Here is a 20,153-nt window from a genome sequence, read left to right on the forward strand (position 1 = left end):
TTCTCAACAAGATCAAAGCCTGTGCAGTTGTTCAAGGAGCTTTTCAATTACTCCTCCAGTTTCTACCATGAATTATGGCAGCACTTGAAGAGTGCCAAAATCCAGAGGGATCGGTTACTCCTGCCCTGTGACAGGCAGCAGGCTGGGGGGGGGGAACAGGATAAGCTGTAAGCACAGTGGCATTACATTATGCACAGATACAGTTTTGCTGCTGAATGATTGACAATAACTACTGGATGTCACTATTTTAAGGATAATGTCATTTGCGTAATTATCTGGCGAGGTTTCTCTTCAGCAACTGGCATTATTCACAAGGGAAGAATTACACTGAAATCCAGCTGTAGAGTAAGTAGATTTGCTATTCTATGCAGACAATCACTGTGCTTTAGGAGCTTGATACATATGGTATCTATCACTAGTCATTTTCATGCTCTCAGGGCCCAGAGAGCACTAAAATGACACTCCTTCTCTATTTCACCGAGCCATGTATATCATATGATTTCATACTTAAAAATATTTTAATATTCTCTGTCCTCACCTGACCATCTGTTTCTTGCTTGGAGCTAGGAAGAGATAAGAGAAGCTGCTTTTACTTAATTGATCCTACCATCTCACCATCAAACAGGAAAGGGCCCCCCAAAGAGCCCCCAGCCCCCCTTTGGCCACTTTAGCCCTCAGCTATTCTAGTTTTAGTGAGTTCAAACCCAGGTTTATCTGTCACAGGAGGATGCACTACTGTCTGAGTTAAACTGTGTAAAATCCCAAACCAAACAACACTTGGCCCAACCCACAGTCTGAAATGGTACCAACAGAGCCTGGCTGGGATTGGAACCAGCCCCATCCTGAACCCAGCTCCGGGTCCCAGCTGTACAACTGGAACCACGCAGCAAAAAAGAGAGACTTGACATTATTCTTTGCAGTGCTGGCATGCCACAAGTGGGACTGAGCAGGGCTACAGCAGACCATACTCAAATATGCATGCTTTGCTGCTGGATTCCAGGTAACAGCATTCCAAAGAAAACAACTGTCTGTTCCTCCTCTCCAGCGCTCTGGGCAGGAGGATGCCAAAGATGTTCCGCAAAGCACGGCAGAAAGAAACCATTCTGTACAACCAGACTGCCACAGTGCTGACATCTCCCTGTTCCATCTGCCCTGTTCCACCCCAAAAGAGGCCTTGCTCTGCCTCTGGGGCACATGGGAAGACACTGGTCAAATGGTCACCCTGGCCAGGGAGGGCTCTGCTCAGCAGACTGGCTCTGATCCATGCTGGTTGCTCTATGCCTTTATGCTTGAGCTCACAGGGGAGCACTAGAGCAGTACAGAAAGGAAAAAATACAACGAAACTGCCCCCCTGAGTACAGAACAATGACAAATAACAAAAGAAAGCTATCTATGGGAAATAGCTTCCTGAGAACAGCCTTGAGACCCGGAGTGGAGGCAACAATGCTCCAATGCTGCTGCAAACACAAAGGTGCCAGACATGGACAGGAAGGAAAAACTCCTGCTGTAGGATCATGGCAGGAATGAGAAGACTTTTAGTGGCTGAGTGGCACTGGATAGATACGTCAAATACATAGGGTTTAAACACAGGTCTGTAGCTGCTATAGGGAAACAGAGGCTTTGGTGTAATCAGCACACCCCGGCCTTTTAAATAGCATGGCACACAGTGGCAAAAGCAACATATGCTTATGTTCACCTCCCAGAAAATCTAGGAAGGTTTAATCTAATGGCTGCCCAAAAATTTCACTTCTTCCTGGAAAGTGGTGCACCTTGGCCAACAATGCAGGGGGGATGTGGAGGTACTGTTATCCCAGCTGACAGCTTGTTCCTGGTGAATAGCAAGTGACAGTTGCTTATTCAAGTAGAAAACTCCAGCTATCACCTCAGCCACAGGGTTCAGATAAAGAGAAGGAATGAATGCAGAGCTCACCGATAAATGATGCCTCTTTCATGGAGAAACATAAGGGCTGAAATAATTTCTGCAGCATAGAACCGGGCCCGATCTTCATCGAAGCGACGCGACTTCTGAATGTGGAACATCAAGTCCCCGCCATTTACGAACTCCATCACAAAGAACAGGCGATCCTTCACACAGGCAAACACAACAAACATGAACAGCATTAATCACATCCTTGGTTGGGCCTAGAAAACTCTTAAGTAAAACTATTATCTCCCAAATAAAAAAAGATTAAGTACTTATGAGACAGCGTATGGGGGGAAATGCTGATGCTTTTTCAGAAAAAATCAAGTCAATACCAGGAGGATCTGTTAGCACCTCCTTGCCCTGCACTCCTCCCAAAAGTTTTGCCCCCAGTCATGAAATGAATTCCTATTCATCCGTGGATTGGGCATATCAGTAGGTGCGTGCTCATCGCTAATCAGCTCCTGTTGGGTTTTCCCTGAACTATCCTTAGCCTGAAACAGCAAGGAATGATACTCCATCAGCATTCTCTAAGCTGAGTGGCACATGACAAATCTGTAAAAGGTCACTCGCTCCCCAGTAAACACCTCAGATCTCTGGGGAAAGATGTTCCCTAATACAACGTGCATAACCAGATTGCTCACAGACTGCAGCTTTGCCATGACAGCACAACATTGTCTCGAGGATATCCCAACATTATTTCTGAAGCACGTGTGTTGTTTTCCAGGATGGGATTTCCTGCCATACACTTGCATGACAGCTGCTTTTCAGGCCCTCAGATTCCAGCTTTCCTCTGATTAACCTGCAGAGACCTCTGGGCGATGGAGGAACTGATAAGGATGAAGTATAAATCAAAGCTTCTGCTGAGCAGAAAAGCAACCCGTTTGATAACGTTCAGTTCATTTACCACAGTTGCTGGTCTCTGAGGTTTCTTTTTTGGTTTTGTTCTGGGTTTTGCAAAAGCCTACACATAGGCAAGCTCACTTGCTTGAGCGGCATGCTTAACAGTAGTAGGGGTTCAGTATGTGCAAAAGGGGTGCTTGTTTGATTGTGAGAGGAAGGACACAAAGAGATCTGTCCTAAAACTAAACCCTAGAATTGCTGCAGTCTGGTTCAAAAATTTCTCTTAGCAATTGTTTCAGAACCTTCAGTACTTATTCTTTTAGTTTTACCCTAAGTATCAGGAACAAGCAGATTGGAAAACAGTCATACAATTCAATTGAGACCAGTCAGGCTTTTAAACAATAATATTTGCCCTTCTTTCCCCACAAGCCCCTTCCCAGGTCTGATGTTAATCATCTACAAGCTACTTTTAAACCCTCTCTAAGTTTAAGAGGATAAGCATTGTCGTGCTCTACTTTCTGGCAGCCAGCCAGCTTGAAATGACTACTGGTATTAACATCTTGAGACGCACACAGCAGAAGAAAAGCAACCAGGAATCCTCTCATTCCTCAATGGACACGAGCAGGAAAGCAAATGGCTTGTGACAGATGAGGACAGCTTGCTTCTCAACACCATCCTGGGCTCTGCCCAACAGTCCCTTCTGGGCTCCTTCCAGAAGATAATGATCATTAAATCATGGAATCATTTGGGTTGGAAAAGACCTATAAAGATCATCAACTAACCACTAACGCAACACTGGCAAGCCCACCACTAAACCATCTCCCTAAGTGCCACATCTACACAACTTTTAAATACCTCCAGGAATGGAGGCATTTAAAAGACTTCCCCAGGCAGCCTGTTCCAGGCACTCGACCACCCTTTCAGTGAAGAAATTGTTCCCAGTATGAAATCTAAACCTCCCATGGTGCAAGTTCAGGCCACTTCCTCTCATCCTGCCGTTTTTTATCTGGAAGAAGACATCCACTGTCATATGGCTACAGCCTCCAAAAGGTAGTGGTAGAGAAGGAGAAGGTCCCCCCATGAGCCTCTTTTTCTCCAGGCTAAACACCCCCACTGCTCCTCATCAGACTTGTGCTCCAGACCCTTCCCCAGCTCTGTTGTCCTTCCCTGGACACGCTGCAGAACCTCAATGTCTTTCTTGCAGTGAGGGGCCCAAAACTAAACACAGAATTCGCAGTGCAGCCTCACCATTGTTCCCAGCAACCTCACAGCACTACTGTGTGCAGCACCAAGGCCATGTGTTAAACGCTATCTCCAGTCTATATAAACAACAACACTTCATTGTTCACTCTGCCTTTATTAGAGGGCACTGAAAGACACCCAAGCTGGCTCATCTACGGCAGCAGTTTGAGCCAGAGCAGCATGAACTGTGCAAACCCACCAGCAGCCTTGGCTCTTCAGCCTTTATCAGATCTCTAATGCCACATCTTCACTGCAGCTGGTTCAACTCAGTCTGGCTGTGCTGTGCCTACCTGTTTGGCAGCCCTTCCTCCAGCTGCACCACCGGTATTGCCTCTGCCTTGCCATTCAGGCCAGCTTTTACATCTCCTTGCTATTCTTCCCCGCCTCCTTCCTTGCTGATCTCTCCACATGACACATGCTTATACAGCCCAGCTTGTCCAGGCATCTCCTCAAGCCCGTACTTAAAAAAGAAATCCCTCTTGCCAGATCCCCAACAGGAAGTAATTTAATTTACCAGCAGCCTGACGAGGGATGGTGTGTGTGTATATTTATGTAAGTAATACATATGCTTGTATAAACATGCATATACTTAGGTGAACACACATGGATTTTCTACTCTTTCCTTAAAGGTGAGCTTCAGGGAAACAAAGTTAACTCTTCCCATCTTAAAACATACATGTCCAGCTTTGCCAGTGCAGGCAAAACCCCACGGCCCACCTCAGACTCCTGGTTGTCCTCCTCTCTACCGCGATGCTTGAAGGAAGATATTACTTCTTTCTCAAATGTTGAGGTGAGCACTGAAACAGTTTTAAAATTCACATCACTGCTGTCACAGAATTAGCAGCTTTTTGCTAAAAACCTCTCTTGCTTCAGTCTAACTGCACACCTGAGCAAGTATCACTGCATTTATTATCCAGTCACCTGCACCCATGGGCTCATTTCACAGGTCAAGTATAAATATAGAACTTAGGGCTACTCTATTTATTTGTTTGTTTGTTTGTTTATTTATTTATTTTAAAGATTTCAGCTAGTTTTCTGCCCAGTTTTCTAACACTTAGAAGTCCCATGGGGCTGCTGAAGAAAAGAGCAGGATGGGTATCACAACTGGTTTATAATGCAGCATTTGTGCATTGGTCTGCTACATGCCTGGCAACAAGCACGAGGAAAATCAGCACTAATGACCATCCTTCGGGGAACATCATCTAAAAGCCAGGCAGGGCCCCCCATTTTTAGTCTTAATCAAGACCATCAGCTTGCTATACTGTGAAGACCAACCACTCTTTCAGGAATCATTGAAAAATAAAATAAACAGGTGGTATTCTATTTTTTTAAAAGAGAGGGTGAAAAAAGAGGGGAGAGAGGACAAGAAAAGAGGAGGAAAAGGAAAGAGAGAGAGGGAGGGGCAAGGGGGGGGGAAGAGAGAGGCAGAGGAGAGAGAGGAGGCGGGGAGGGAGGTAGAGGAGACAGAGGAGACAAGGAGGGAGGGGAAAAAATAAAATAAATAAAAAGGGCAATTTAGAGCCAGAAGAGTAAGAATGAGTAGATAACTTAAAAAGGGCCAGGAAAAGGAAATCTTGAAAGAGCAGATAGTTCAGACACTTGCAAATTTGACCTAAGAGTTACGTCTCCTCTCTTGGGGATTACCAGTGGGAATAAGAAGGAATTAAAAGCTGAATTGGTTTTTGACAGGACCTAATGCTGAACTCCTCACAAGTCTATTTTACTATTTTCCATTGCCCAGAAGTCTCCCTGATCTGCTATCTCTGTTTGACATCAGTAACAGCAAGAAAAGACCACTTGAATCAACAGGAAATAGTGACACAAAAGGCTTTGCAGCAAGTGACAGCCACAGGAGGAAATCACATTGCACCATTCCTGGACTGGGATTGAGATGAATAAAGACATAGAGCAATTGTTACTGTAAATTAAAGAAACATTTGGAGGAAACAAAGTCTGTGGGATCAGGAGGGCTCATTTCAAGGCTTGCCTAAACCAAGAAATTAACCCTGTCAAGTGTTATGCAAGAAAACTCTCTGGTTTTGGCTTTTTTTTTTCATTTATTTGTTTAAATTTCAGTTTTCCATCTCTATTTGTTTACCTACTAGCAGGGCAGGGTCTGTTGGAAGCATGTAATCTGTCCTAAGGGCAGTGTTCGATAGCAATTACACATAAACATTGTATTTGTTTGTTGTTCTAGGTGGGGGTTTTGGTGAAGCTTGAAGAAAATCCCTGGCTGCAAAAGCCACTGGGAGGACAATCTATAAACTGGTTACTGCCCCTTGCAAACACAAGCATCCACTGAGATCCATCTCAAGCATCACTTCAGCTCTTTGTCCTCACTAGATCCACAAGCTGTTTTAAACCCTCATTGCTTTCCTCTTCATCATCACAGGAGGAAAAAAAAAATCAGATTTTATTAAAGGAGCATCCTTTTTCTCTTACTATGCCCTAAAAGACCAGTGTGATGGCCAACTTCTACACTCTTCTAGTTAAGAGTCATAGCTGATGTCCGTGGACAGCCCACACAAGATCAAAGACCTCTGAAGACAGCTTGGGCCCTTATCTCTGATCACAGGCTTTCATGCTACATAAATCACAGAATCATCAGGGTTGGAAGGGACCTTCAAGATCATCTAGTCCAACTCCCAGCTTAGCACCACCATAATCACCCCCTAAACCATATTCCCAGTGGGACAGGGCGTCATCACTGCCCTGTTCAGGCAGCATGGAGGAAGGAGATGGGGAAAGACAAGTGTTTTCCATGTGCAGACAGGAAAGAAGACAACAGTCGCCCCTTCCTGCCACCCTACAAGAGCTGCTGTGCCAAGGGAAGCATGGAGGCCAGGAGGGACTTCTCTCTAAACAGTCATCAGCAGAGGTTCAGGAGACCCACTGGAAAACACCAACGAGGCCTCTCCAGCCTCCAATGCCACCAGGAATAGGCTTGGACAAGCTCTGCACACCTGTGGCAGCACAGCTTTCCCAGATGCTCCTTCTGCCCACCCTGGTTCCCCTGCAGGACAAGAGGATGAACCCACCAAGAACACAGCCCAGCTGGAATTTCATCCAAGCCTCCTCTTTAGCTGACAGCTGCCATAGAAGGTAGATATGGCTAAATGCATTTTAGGGCAAGGGTTCAATCTTCCCCCCTGCCCCAGAAAAATCAGCCTAGCTCAGGAATTCTGCTATGTTTGCATTTCAACTTTTTGGAAATAATTAATGCACACAACTCCTTAGAAAATCAGCTTTGGGCTCAGTCTGAGTTCACTGAAGCCAAAGGGTTTCCCCATGAAAACAGTCATTTTCCCCTGTTTTGGCAGTTTATGCTTTGCAGAGCAGAAGGCAGGCTTTCCAAATCATCCCCAAACAGAGACAGCTGTGTCACTGCTTCCCAGAGAAAGTTTATTGTTTCCAAAAAAGAGTAGCAGGGCTTAGGGAGCTTGCAAGCAAATTATTACAAGATAATTACAAGAGCTGGCAGGCTCCCTCAGTGCTCCCAATGTTCCTATTCTCCCTTCGTGGTCCACAACCCCCACACAAAGCAAATCTGCCTTAGGTCTTGCTCCGAGTGAGCAAATAAACCGTGATGTCTCAGTACCGGGCTTTGGAAAGCCACATGTCCAACTCCCCCAGCAGTGCAAGTGGCCATCTGTATCTGGGTCAAGCCACTGCAAAAGCACAGGATCCGCAGGAGGAATAATAAACAGGTTTGTTTCCTAATATTTATCTCTGTAGGACTAATGCAGTCACTCAGTGCCCACTCTGAGATGCTGCTCTGTGCCGAAATGTCCATCCTTCATACCCAGCCCTTCACAGAATGTATGAATTCCTGTTGGAAATGCGTCCCCTCCCTCACTGCAGTCTTCAACATCATCGTGAGGGGAAGGAGAGGGGCAGGCACTGATCTCTTCACTCTTATGACCAGTGACAGTACTCAAGGAAATGGCATGAAGCTGAGTCAGGGGAAGTTTAGGTTGGATACCAGGAAAAGTTTTTCCCCCAGAGGGTGGTCAGGCACTGGAACAGGCTCCCCAGGGAAGTGGCCACAGCACCAAGCCTGACAGAGTTCAAGAAGCGTTTGGGACAATGCCCTCAGGCACACGGTGGGATTCTTGGGTGTCCTCTGCAGAGCCAGGAGTTGGACTTGATGATCCTGATGGGTCCCTTTCAACTCAGCACATTCTATGATTCCATGATTCCATACCCAGCCCTTCACAGAATCATTAGATTTTATGAATCCCTGTTGGAAATGCTTCCCCTCCATACCCAGCCCTTCGACCAAGGCAGTGCTGCACCCTCACGAGCTGCCTGCTGCTCCCAGCTCCGAGGGAGGGCAGGCTCCTCAGGGGGGTTATACATGGCAGTGTTTCAGAACCAGGGAAGATCTCAGCTGTCATAAAAACAGGCTCACCGAGAGGGAATCACCAAAACAGCCCTTGCACACACACGTGCACACACGAGCAGATCTAATGAGCTCAGACTCAAACCTCCAGACAAAGCCAGTCTCGCCTGATTGCAACGGAGAAAGATGTGAAGGTTTGGTCCTTTGATTTCAAATCAGAGTAACTACACCAAGCAGAGAAGGAACACCTCTGCTCCACGCTTGCTCAGCTGGAACTACATGCACGTGACAGTGACACTTCTCAAACAGGGCCACGGCACCTGCTGCCCCGGTCCAGGACTCGCAGCCCAACACGGCAGAGAGGCAGCAGGTTTTACAGCCATCTGCTCGCTGAGTTGTGCTGCTCTCTCTCCCTGCTTCAGTGACTGCAGAAGTACCCTCAGGAACCTCTTCTGCCTCAGGGAAATCAAGCCCAGAGACTGCATATACAGGCCTGGGGCTGTCGAGATGGGGGGTCACTGTGTGATGCAGCCGAAAGGCTGAGAAAGGGAAGCTTTCCTCCTTCCACTGGTATTGTGGGGGTTTTTAAGCTGGAAGGAGGTGCAGCGAAAATTAAGCAAACTCAGAATGGGTATAAGGTGCACGTGGTGTCTCCCCCAGGCCAAGCAGCTGGTGAACACATTTCTGAGAAGTGTAGGTCACTTCCCCACACCGGGCTGGTTTTCAGCTTCTTTAACAAAGAGTCACCAACCTCACTGTCACAACTCTGTGAACTGGGCAGTTATCACCAGTTATCACCTCAACCACGGCTCTCTGACGCTGCTGATAGTGGGCAACACGAGGCTTCCTTATGAGGCCACTGCAGTGAGACACATACACATAATAAATTGGCTCTTTCCATTTGCATAAATAAACTCTGCAGGGTCCCTCGGGGTGAAGGCTGCCTTGGTGCTTGTGTGCACAGCACAGCATTAACGCCAAGCTCATTCCAGAAGAGCTGAACAACAGCAACCACAACCCAGGGTGAGCTGAGGGGAGTTGTGGGTTCCCACTTGCCCCAGGGAAAAAAATAAATAACCACAAATCTAACTGCACCCTTCAAATTTTTGCCCCTATTTTCTTACACACTTGGCTGAAATCTCAAGCTTGTATGCTGGAGAGATTTTGTAACATGCAAATTCAGTCACTTGTCTGGAACAATGCATGTTTTGGGGTATTCAAGTGAACCATATGCACATCCTTCTTCCTCATCCCTCCCCTTCAAGACAGGCTAATTCACAGAAGGATTACATGATTAGTTCATCTTTTCACTAGAAACTTTTACATAACATATACGCAAAAGGATGATTTTTATCACTCTCGTTCATCCATATCTGTTCCATTTCAAACAAAACCAGACCCCAACTAGGAAAAACCCCAAAACTCAGATACTAAGTCAACCAATTAAATTATGTACAAAAAATGCTTGGTTTTTTAATCACAAATAAAAAAGAAAAGGCAGTTTGGCCACCGATAAAATAAAATATTAAAAAACCCACAAAACAAATTGAAAGAATTTGCAAGAATTGAAAGAAAGTAAAAACAAAATCTTCCTCTCCAGACCTTCTGAAATGCTACAGAAAACTACATAAACACTCCTTGCCACCTGAAAGATCAAAAAAACCCAAAAGAGTGGCTGAACTTAAGAAGGGAATAAATTGAGGAATAAGGAACTAAAATGTATCACGCTACAGACATTACCTGTTAATCAAAGATTTATAGGACATCTGCACCCCTCAGCTGGCTGCTGGCATCATGATGTCTCAGAAGAGAGTAGCACTGTAAACATCATGCTCTTTTTACAGCCCTCAGTTCAGAAAAAGGCTACTGGAATTCGTGCTTTCAGTTTGGAGTCACCAACCTGCGACAGCCCTGCCCTGCTTTTAAAAATACTGATCTCTGCAATATCTGCTGGCTCAGCCTGGGTTGGGGAAGGCTAGATACTTACTTCTACAGCACAGACAAAGGTCTTCAGGAAAATTAAGAATGTCAAAACACCCAAAGGCCACTTGGAAACAGCTTGCTATGAGGGATCCATCCTCTCACCTTAAACATCACCTGGAAAGCAATATGGATTCAAAGAGACTAAAGCACTATTGGGTTGCATCTCAGCTTGTTACCTCTTCTCTGAGCTTCGACTGCCTTTGTTTTTCTCTTCCCCTTCCTCCTCAGTACTGTCTGGCACCTGCTCCCTCAGGCTGCTTGAGAGTTGCTTCCATTTTCAGCCCTTTTTATGCTACAACTTCCTTGATTTTAAGGCCAAAAAATATTAGTTTCACATGCTGTGGCTAACCATAGGCAACAGCATCTCCTTCGGCTGCTGAACTTGATAGTTTGTCCAAGTTACAGTCTCTCCCCTAAGGCACTGCAGATGGGGACAGGCATTTATCAGCTTCATGAAAATGCAAGTATCCAAAGTCCCTCAACCATCTGGGGTGGGAAAGTTACACTTGGGAGCTACAACACGGTGATGGCAGCTGACCCTTCTAACCCTCCAGCTCATGTTTTCACTTCAGCTTGTATCACCTCAGTGTGCTGCCCAAATGTGGACACCAGGCAAAGTTCACAGATAGAGTCAGAAATGTCACTCTGATCTTGTTTCGTCTCCTGCAAGCAAAACTACTCTGCCTGAAAAAAAGATCCCGACCTGGAACACTCTTGCAAGGAAGTGACCACTGCAAGGTGTCACTGCACACGTGAGAGAGCTTTTCACACCAGGCTTTGGAGGCCTCGCACATCTGCTTTACTGACAACTTGAACCAGAGTGCCAGCAAACACGTCACGGGTTTTTGGTGGATGTGAACACTGTAAAACCACGGAAAGATGCACTTTTGGACCACTGTCTTTATTCAGTGCTAGATAGGACAGGAGGCGCAGAAAAGCAGAAAGCAACTGTCCCTCCTGTTGTCACAAAACCAACACAAGGGCACCACAGCACACACACCTGCAGAAGCCACACCTGAGAGTGAAGGCAGAGAGAGGAAATTCCCCTGTACTTCCCTGCCCAAGAGGTCCCAAAAAACCAACCCGCTGGCCCAGGTAAAGCAGAACTCGAGCTCCTTCACACCTGACTGCAGCAAGCCCCTTAGAGGTGCCTGTGCTTATGACCAGAAGCCATGCCAGACTGTAGTAAGCTCTTTGAAACATGACAGGCCTAGAAACAGGATGTCCTGACAACATCTTCACTTGGTTTTGACTTGAAGCAACAATGAGGTGTGTGCTGGTCTTCCAGCACAGTGGCTTGGGGCTAGCACAGGCCTCAACTCTCAAGAATAAAAGCCTCAATGCCTGCAGAAAAGTATCCAAGAAGTGCATTTGGCTGTCAGGTGAATGCACATACAGAGTTGTGCCTCCACAACATGCCAGAGAGGGAATGCTGGGGGTTCAGAGCCTGGGAGTTGATCAAAGCCCTCCTCCCTGCTCCCAAAGGGCTCCCTCTCAGCGCCTTCCAAAGAGAACATCAAAGAGGCTTCACTGCTTCCTTAACACCCACCAGCACACTCCAAAGTCTGTGTCAGGACACTTGCTCATCTACCAGAGCCTCGGGAAGGCTGTTGCTGCCTCTCCAGCCTTCCTCAGCTCCACCACACCAGGCTCTGCCCCGGGTTTGCTCTGTGCTCTACCCATTTGGTGACAGTGGAGTGGCTGCTGGACAACCAGGCTGATGCTGGAGATCCCCCAGAGCGACCATGGCTGAGGGACTCCCCTGGGCAATACAAGGGCACCAGCCAGATGCCACCACTCAGTCCCCCCCTTGGCTGGTGGGCTCTCACCTGAAAATTATGCCCCCATAGGAGGCTCCAGGTTAGCTCTTAACACTACTGGGAGGTGAAATACAGGCTCAGCTGGGTAAACCATGACATGATACCCACGCTGACCCTGGGAGAGCCTGAGTGCCCCAAGAGCCAGCAGAGATGTGGAGAAACCTTCCTCTTCCATGTCGAGAGCGTGACCTCAGCCTGCAGCCTGTAAGGGGAACAAAAAGCTGCGTGCCAAACAGCAGGCTGCCCTCGTAAAATGGGACCAGTTCAATGATTGTGCTGTCCTGGAGTCCCAGGCCAGTCCCTCCTGGCTTAAATAGCACCCCTGCCAGCTATTATCTTGAAGGACGCTCGTTATAGAAAATCACATCCCTCTGCCAAGTTCTCGTGTCTCACTATTTTTGGAACAACATGGGCAGGCTCTGCCTCAGCAACTGTCAGCAGAGCCACAGGCAAAGCAAATCCATATAACGATCAGGCTGACGGGAACAGTGCTGGGAACAGCATCGCCTGGGGGACAGTCCCCTGGAAGGACCCTTTGGTCATGAGAAAAGGGATAAGGGCAATAAACATAAAACCCAGAAGCTATTTGACACTATTTGCATGGGAAGCTGATCTCCCCCAGCCCTTTTCATTCTCATGCATATGAGTGGAGACAAAAGGATTTAAAAGCAAACCACCTGTGCAGGAAGGATGGTTGCTAAACCCTGAAGAAGACTGGACCCACTTACTGCAAACTCATTTTAATTAAAACATTCCAGGATTCACATTCCCCAGGATTACATTACTGACTTAGCTATTTATACATATAGCCTCTTTCACCCCCTCTAGGACAGTATTGTTGAGGTCTTGGACGACACCAGTGTCAGGAAAACAAAAACAAACACTTTTTGGTGCTTGTGGCCCCTAACGCAGGATCCATGATTATCCTCAGGTCCCACCACCTGTTGGCAACTCACAGATTACTGGAGCAGAAGCATAATCCTCTCTGACACTGAAGAATTATTCTAAGGCCCCAGAAAAAGCAGAGGTAAATGGCTTAGGCAAGGTGGAAAGCTCCCAAGGAGAGGCCTTCAATTAAAAAAAAGATTTAAAAAACAGAGATGTGGTGAGCAAGGAAGACCTCCCACAGATGCAGCTGGAGCAGGACTTAAACTCTCCCCTCTGCAATGGAGCAGCACGACTGCTTCCCTGTCTTTCATAGGAAAGGAATCTGGAGGTACAAGTCCAAAACTGCCCAGCCCAGTGCTGGGCACACAGAGTGCTACATCCAGCCTCTGCCAGCCTGCTGGGCAGCTAGTATTTCCTCTTTAGGCTCTGAAAACTGTGACCCACAGCAGGCAGAGACAGCCCTTGCAGCTTCTACCACCTAGTGGCTGCAGGATTTGGCTGTGATGGAGTGAGGAGGCTGTCTGGAGGTCAGGCAGCCTCAGCCCACCCCGGGCAAATAAGGCCGCCTTTGCAGGAGGGCATCACTTGTGCTGCATCTGAGACTAAATTAGGACCACACTGAGCACAGAGGCAGCACAAGAGAACAGAAAACCTTTCTGAAAACCATCAGTGGCAAATGTAAGCACAGAAAAACCTCAGCCAGCTCTAAAACAGGTGATAAAAAGTAGCAGCAATATAGATGAACTCGGGTAATGCATTGCTGTTTTGGGTACTTGTGCCAGCTCAGCTAATCACAGAATCATAGAATGGGTTGGGTTGGAAGGGACCTTACAGACTGTCTAGTTCACACCCCCTTGCCATGTTCAGGGACACCTTTCACTAGACCAGGTTGCTAGGAGTTCCATCCAGCCTGGCCTTAAACGCTTCCCTGGAATAATGCTGCATTACTGGCACCACACAACACCACTCCATGCAGCACGGACATACCCTGGGCTGTTAAAGTCACCCCCAGGCTGCTTAATTCTGGGGAAGTTTTTGCTGTTTTGGGTGGAATGTTATACAAGAGTTAGAATTTAAAGGGCTCTCGATCCAGCCAAGCCTCTGAGCGCTCTGTCCTCAAACTGTAGCAGAATCTCATGCACTCCCAAGTACCTTCCTTTCTAGTTTCCACAATTTCCTCTTGAACTGGGAGGAGGGAGGCCATAGCTGGACACCCCTGTTCTAGGTACAGCCTCACCAGTGCCAAGCAGCAGGGATAATGAGTCTCCTGAGCTCCTGAAGCAGCCCAGTACATAATTTAACTCATGTGCCATGGGACTGCACTGCTGGCTCATACTGAGCTTGGCATACACCTTAAGCCCTGGGTACCTTCCAGCTGGGCTACAACCCTGCCAGTTAGTCCCAGCCTGTCCTGACGCATCTTATGGGATCAGGCCCTGACTGTGCTTTGACAAATAGTAAGAATCCTCAAAGTGGCCAGTTCTTAAAAAATTCCTAACAGCAGGTCCAGTAGGTCATTATGTATCCAGGATCTCCATGGCAGACTGGAGTCATGCTTTATTTTTTATAACATGAACCCTGAATACCACATTTTCACAGTCTGGGCTGTAAGTGTGAAACATGTGACATGGTTTCCATGTAACTGCAAGCAAAACTATGTATTGCTTTGTGTAACCCTGCCCCCAATTCCAACATTTTTATATGTGGTTGCAGGCTGACATTTTGAAGAAGTGGTTATTCTTTATATATATATAATGTTACAGATGTATGTATATATATCTTTTCTGCCAAGTTCTTGTAAATGGAGGGGATATCCCAATGCCATACAAAGGATGAACAGAAACCCTAAGTTCATATCAGCCTGGTTAAGCCCTCCTGGAAGGATTCTGTCCAGTGGATACCCTGCTGTTGCAATCATTTCTCTACTACAGCAAAAGGATTTAATTATGCTTTTATAAGCAATTTAAATCTGGTTATTCTGGATTGCAGTGGGTGTCACTGAGTGCAGACCATGGGCAAAAGACGTCATGAACCACATTATCCTGAAATCTACCTTTTTTTTTTTCCACAAACCCTTGCTTTTTGGTTTTGTTTATTATCAGGCGGAAGTGGCTTTCTGTTACAGACAATCCAGACAATGAAGCAAAGTGGGATTCAAGTAAAAGAGGAACCTAGGAAAGACTGGAAATAGCAGGGTCCTGCTAGACAAGCACCACTCCCTTGGCACCATTTCAGAGACTGACCAGCTCTGTGTTCAGGGCACCAAGGGCTGAGGGGTTCTTCCCTCCGCTCCTCTGATGACCAGCTGGTCCAGAAATTCCTGTTCTGGGCTGCTCTACTGTTTAGCAACCTCCTTTTCATCTTCTGTCTAACTGTATCCATGGCCAGCCTAGACTTATTTAATCTTAGCCAGAATCTTGACAGCTTTGTTTCCCTCCCCAGTGTTCGACATCTGCAGACATCAATCAGATCCTCTTCTTGCTTTCAATTTGCTAGTCTAAACAGGCTGAGTTCTTCCCTTTTCTTCCTCTTTGCAAAAGACTTTGCAATTACTTCATCAGTCCAGAAGACCTTGCCTGCACCCACAGCAGATTGCATTCATTTTTTTGAACATGATAAACGGCACTCACACTGTGACCTTAAATCTTGCTTAAGTTCATGGGAAACACTCAGCACAGCCCAGGAGAACACTTGTTATTTTCACATCTACACTGCAATTCAGGGAGCAAAGCCATAGCAAAGGGCACAGCAACAAGTGGCAAAACCCACTGGTATCCCACGTTTGACCTCAAACAGAACATGTCAATATTGGGCATTTCTGGTATTTCAGGAAAAGCATTAAAAGTCAAAATATTATTAAATAAAATAGGAGTTTCCTTGGTTACTAGTGACAAGCTTTGCTTCTGCTATACAGCCCAGGTGCTCTGTGAACCATGTGAGCTGTGTATTAAAAAAAACCCAACACAACCATCTCATTTCTATTACATGAGTCTACCCAAGGGCTCCACCCTCAATGAGCATATTTCTTCAACTGCTGGCTGTTGCATCACCTCGCTGAAAAGAGAAATAGGTGGGTGGCAGGATGCATTTGTCTGCTCTTTTTTTTTTTAAGTATTTTGGGTTTACGTAGGAGGAGTGGAGCCACAATTAAAAGGGCAAGTTTCTCTTGCCTCTTTTCAGAGGAAAACAAGCTCTACTGCCATTTAGCAAAGGACAAAATGCAACTGGAAAGGAGTCCAGGCAGTTTGGAAGAGCTACACTGCAGAAAATGCTTCAGTCCTAATAACAGCTTAGCTGAGGGACTGCCAAACTCACCTTGCTGGCACTCACAGGGTTGTGGCCACTGCCTCCACTTCAGCCACGCCTCCCTCCACCACCCACACCAGCAAGGGGCTCCCACCCACAAGCACACCCCAGATGAGGCTCTCAGCTGGGCAGGCAGTGCATGTGCAGTCCTCCACTGAGCTACACAAGGCACAAGTGACAGCAATGCTGCCACTTATCTTCTCTTCTACAAGAAGAAATACCAGCTGTACACAGACCTGACTCAGTGTCCACCTATGTCAGTCAGACCCTTTCCAGTAACCCCAGAAGGATCTTTTGTTCAGTTCTGACCAGTATACAAAGAATGGCAGAGACATGAGGCTACCCCTGCTTCCAAGCACAAATCTGAGTTTGCCGAAAATTCAAACACAGTCCTGTTAAAATTTGGGTAGCAACAGAGCAGAGCTTGAGATCTCACAGCAACCAGAGGACACTGCAGGTCTGTAGACATTTGCACACATGCATTTGGAAACATTCAGTGGCATGGAGATGTTTCTAGGGAAGACCTTTGTGTCTTACCAATTTGTTGGGGAGCTTAGAACAAGCCAGGATTTCGTTTGCCAAATGCCCAGCAGATGTTAGAGGTGGAATACAGCAGAGTGCTCTGTTCACCCTTGAGCAGAGAGGTTTCTCCTTGGCCTAAGGTGGACATTTATAATGGGCCAGGGGCCAAATATACAGCAGAGTGTCTCATGCCAGCCAGTGTCAGGAAGAAGGCTGTCCACTTCCTGGGCTATACTTACAGCAGTCTGGAAGCAACAGTAAAGCTTGGTGAGGAATGGGTGGTTCCTCGCTAAGGAAAGGATGCGTTTCTCAGTCATGGTGCATTCAACATCATCGTCCTGGAGAATGACGTCCTTCTTCAACACCTTCACTGCATAGAGCTGCCCACTCTCTTTCATCTTGGCAAGCATCACCTAAACCAAAGGGGAGGGTGAGTGGCAAGGGTGGAGCCCTCGGTCTCTGAGCAACACAGAGCCTCTCGCACCTTCTCACACTGGAAAGGTCAGTCATCTCATGACCAGGCTTGTGGATGAAAGTGAGTCAGCCTGTTAGTCTGGGCATCAGTGTACAATCAATGACATGCTACTGCCTGCAGCAGGCTTCTCTGGACAGAAATACCCACACACGTTGCTCCAATGTCTGGCACAGGGACAGCTGGTCGAAGGTCACCCACTGTGCCAGGACAAACTTGCTGGGCAGTGCCATTCATCCCAATTCCCTCCTCAGTTATCAAACCCAAATGCACCATTTCAAATCAGCTTTGTGGCAAAGCAGAGGAACAAAACCCCCATCTCACCACACTTGAAACCACTGTCTTGTTTCCTTTAAAGGAGAAGTCTTTACATGCTCCAAGAAATGCTGCCCAAACGAGTGCTAACACACACACACTTGCAATTCTTGGTATGAGCCCTGGCATGCAGCTGTTTCTTCAGATGCTAACTTCTTTCTTTTCTGTGATATTCACTTCTTAACTTTGCTGTCAACTTTCTTTCTCTTCCCTTTTCTCCCTGCTCCCTGTGACCAGCTTTGTTGGACAAAGTAAGTAATACTGGACAGCCTGTGTGCCATGTTATGAAATAATTTCACCTACCTTGGAGCTTCTTAAATAAGGAATGTGGTTTCCCACAAAAGAGCCACGAATAACTCTCACCTTTCCAAAGCTTCCCTTTCCCAATACACGAAGGAAGGTCAAGTCTTTGATCCCAAGTTTGCTCTCTGAACTCTCACTGACGTTGTTGCCATCCTTCAGGCTGCCTTTTCCCTGATGTCTCAACGTAGATCTGGAAACCAGTTTCTGTGGAAGAAAGCAAAGAATCACAGAATCACAGAAGTATCAGTCTGCACAGAAACCGTGCTTCTGACTCAGAGGTGCTCACAGATGGTCAACCCACCAACATGGGCATTTGGGACCTGTTCAGGGGCACTGTATGGCCACTGGAACAGAAAGTGTGTTGGTACCACCATCCCACAGAGCTGCCACGTGTGACAGGCCAAACTCAGCACTGCTCAGGGATGTGCTGAGACATCAACACCAGCTCCTAACCTGGGCATTTCGAGTTGTAAACCCACTGCCCAGCAGATCCAAGAGGCAAACCTGACTCTCTCCATCCTCACTCCCTATCTAACAGCAGAGCAAGGAGAACTCCATAACTTCTGCAATAGGTGAAGTGCTGGTGAGATCTAGAACCAGAGCAGATTTCATCTGAATTTCTCAGGTTTCTACCCGATTTTAAGACTCTTACTCAAAGCCCAGTTTAGCAGGACCCAAAGTTCAAAACATGTTTCTTTCCCACATCTGGGCTGCTGGCTTCCCCCACAGCTGTAAATTCAATGGAAAGCTGTTCATTCCCACACCAGCAGTGAGGTGCTGCATATTCAGGAATTGTACCAGTGAATCGTACCAGTGTTAGCACACATGTCTAGAGCTCATAATTCTGAAGTACACAAAATCAAGTCAGCCTCCAGTGCCCTCAGTTCACGGCTCTCCAGGTATGTGTATGCATACAAACGAGCACTCTTATTCAGTTTATTAGTCTGAACAAACTCACACGGACTTCGTGAGCTCCATCTTGTGACTACTTTGGTGTACAGCAAAGTTCCTCCTGCACAGGAGACTTGTCACCATAGGGAAAGAACCAAGAGCATTCATAGAATGATAGAATGTTTTGAGTCAGAAGGGACCTTAAAGATCATCTTGTTCCAACTGCCGTGGGCAGGGACACCTTCTACTAGACCAGGTTGCTCGAAGCCCCATCCAGCCTGGCCTTGAACACTTCCAGAGATGGGGCATCCACAGCTTCTCTGGGCAACCCGTGCCAGTACCTCACCACCCTCACAGTCAAGAATTTCTTCCCAAGATCTAATCTAAAACTACTCTCATTCAGCATAAAGCCATTCAGGGCTGTGCTTACAGCACACACTTTCCTGGAGCTTTCAGCTCAGAAATAACAAGAAGAGATCGTTAAACACCAAACACAGACTTTTATTTTTTTCTGGTTTCATCTCCTTTTGATGTGCAGATGATGCAAACAACAAATGTTAACAAGTGCTGATTTTTGCAGAACTGAGAAGGGAGTGTGGGACTTCTGTTTCCCAGTAACTCCCAGGATAACTGTCCCCCTGAACTGCTACAGGAGGAAGAGTGAAGATAAGACAGTCTGCTATGAACTAACTGAAATCCAAAGGGGCAGCACAGCCTAATGAGCATGTTAGGCTGATACAGCATGATGTGGTTGATCAATGTAGCTGACTAACTGTATTACAAGATTTACCACAACTGGGAATTACGTTTTGGGTTTTAATATTTTCTTTTTTGGTCAAATAAATATAAATAGACCACGGTTTTATTATGGGTTACAGTGGTCTCAAGCAAACTCACTTTTCAAAACTGCTCACAAAGGAAATATGATGAAAACTGACCTGTTATCCAATGACAGCTCTGATTTCCACTACCAGCACTTTCACTTAAGTTCTTACAGTGTGTTGTAAACTCTATGAAGAGATTCAGATACACACTAGCTGGATTTTTAGGATGCCTTAAGTGCTGACAAGCGGGAATTGTACAGATAAAATCTGTACAGCTACATCCCAACTCTGGCAACAATCTCACAAGGACCATGTCTCAGACACCTAAGACCAGAGATCACAGAATCATAGAAAGGTTTGGCTTGGAAAAGACCTTAAAGATCATCTAATTCCAAGCTCTCTGCCATAGGCAGGGATACCTTCCATTAGATCAGGTTTCTCAAAAGATATCGTATTGACAGGGACCATAGATTTTTAGCAA

At 46.5% G+C, this 20,153-nt stretch overlaps 1 protein-coding gene across 1 annotated transcript in view; it reads right to left on the reverse strand.

Moving 5' to 3' along the window:
* The window catches only part of PRKCH (protein kinase C eta), a gene marked incomplete at its 5' end in the record, with an annotated part of 93,261 nt that overhangs the window by 45,315 nt on the left and 27,793 nt on the right, over positions 1–20,153 (reverse strand). Inside the window, 3 exons of the mRNA XM_027698578.1 lie at positions 1,931–2,085; positions 17,107–17,280; positions 18,018–18,161. Of these exons, the coding sequence (XP_027554379.1) occupies positions 1,931–2,085; positions 17,107–17,280; positions 18,018–18,161 (473 nt within the window). The remainder of the gene's footprint in view (positions 1–1,930; positions 2,086–17,106; positions 17,281–18,017; positions 18,162–20,153) is intronic.

This window comes from Neopelma chrysocephalum, unplaced genomic scaffold (assembly GCF_003984885.1).
Source record: "Neopelma chrysocephalum unplaced genomic scaffold, ASM398488v2 Primary Assembly neopelma1_24, whole genome shotgun sequence".
Lineage (NCBI taxonomy): Eukaryota > Metazoa > Chordata > Aves > Passeriformes > Pipridae > Neopelma > Neopelma chrysocephalum.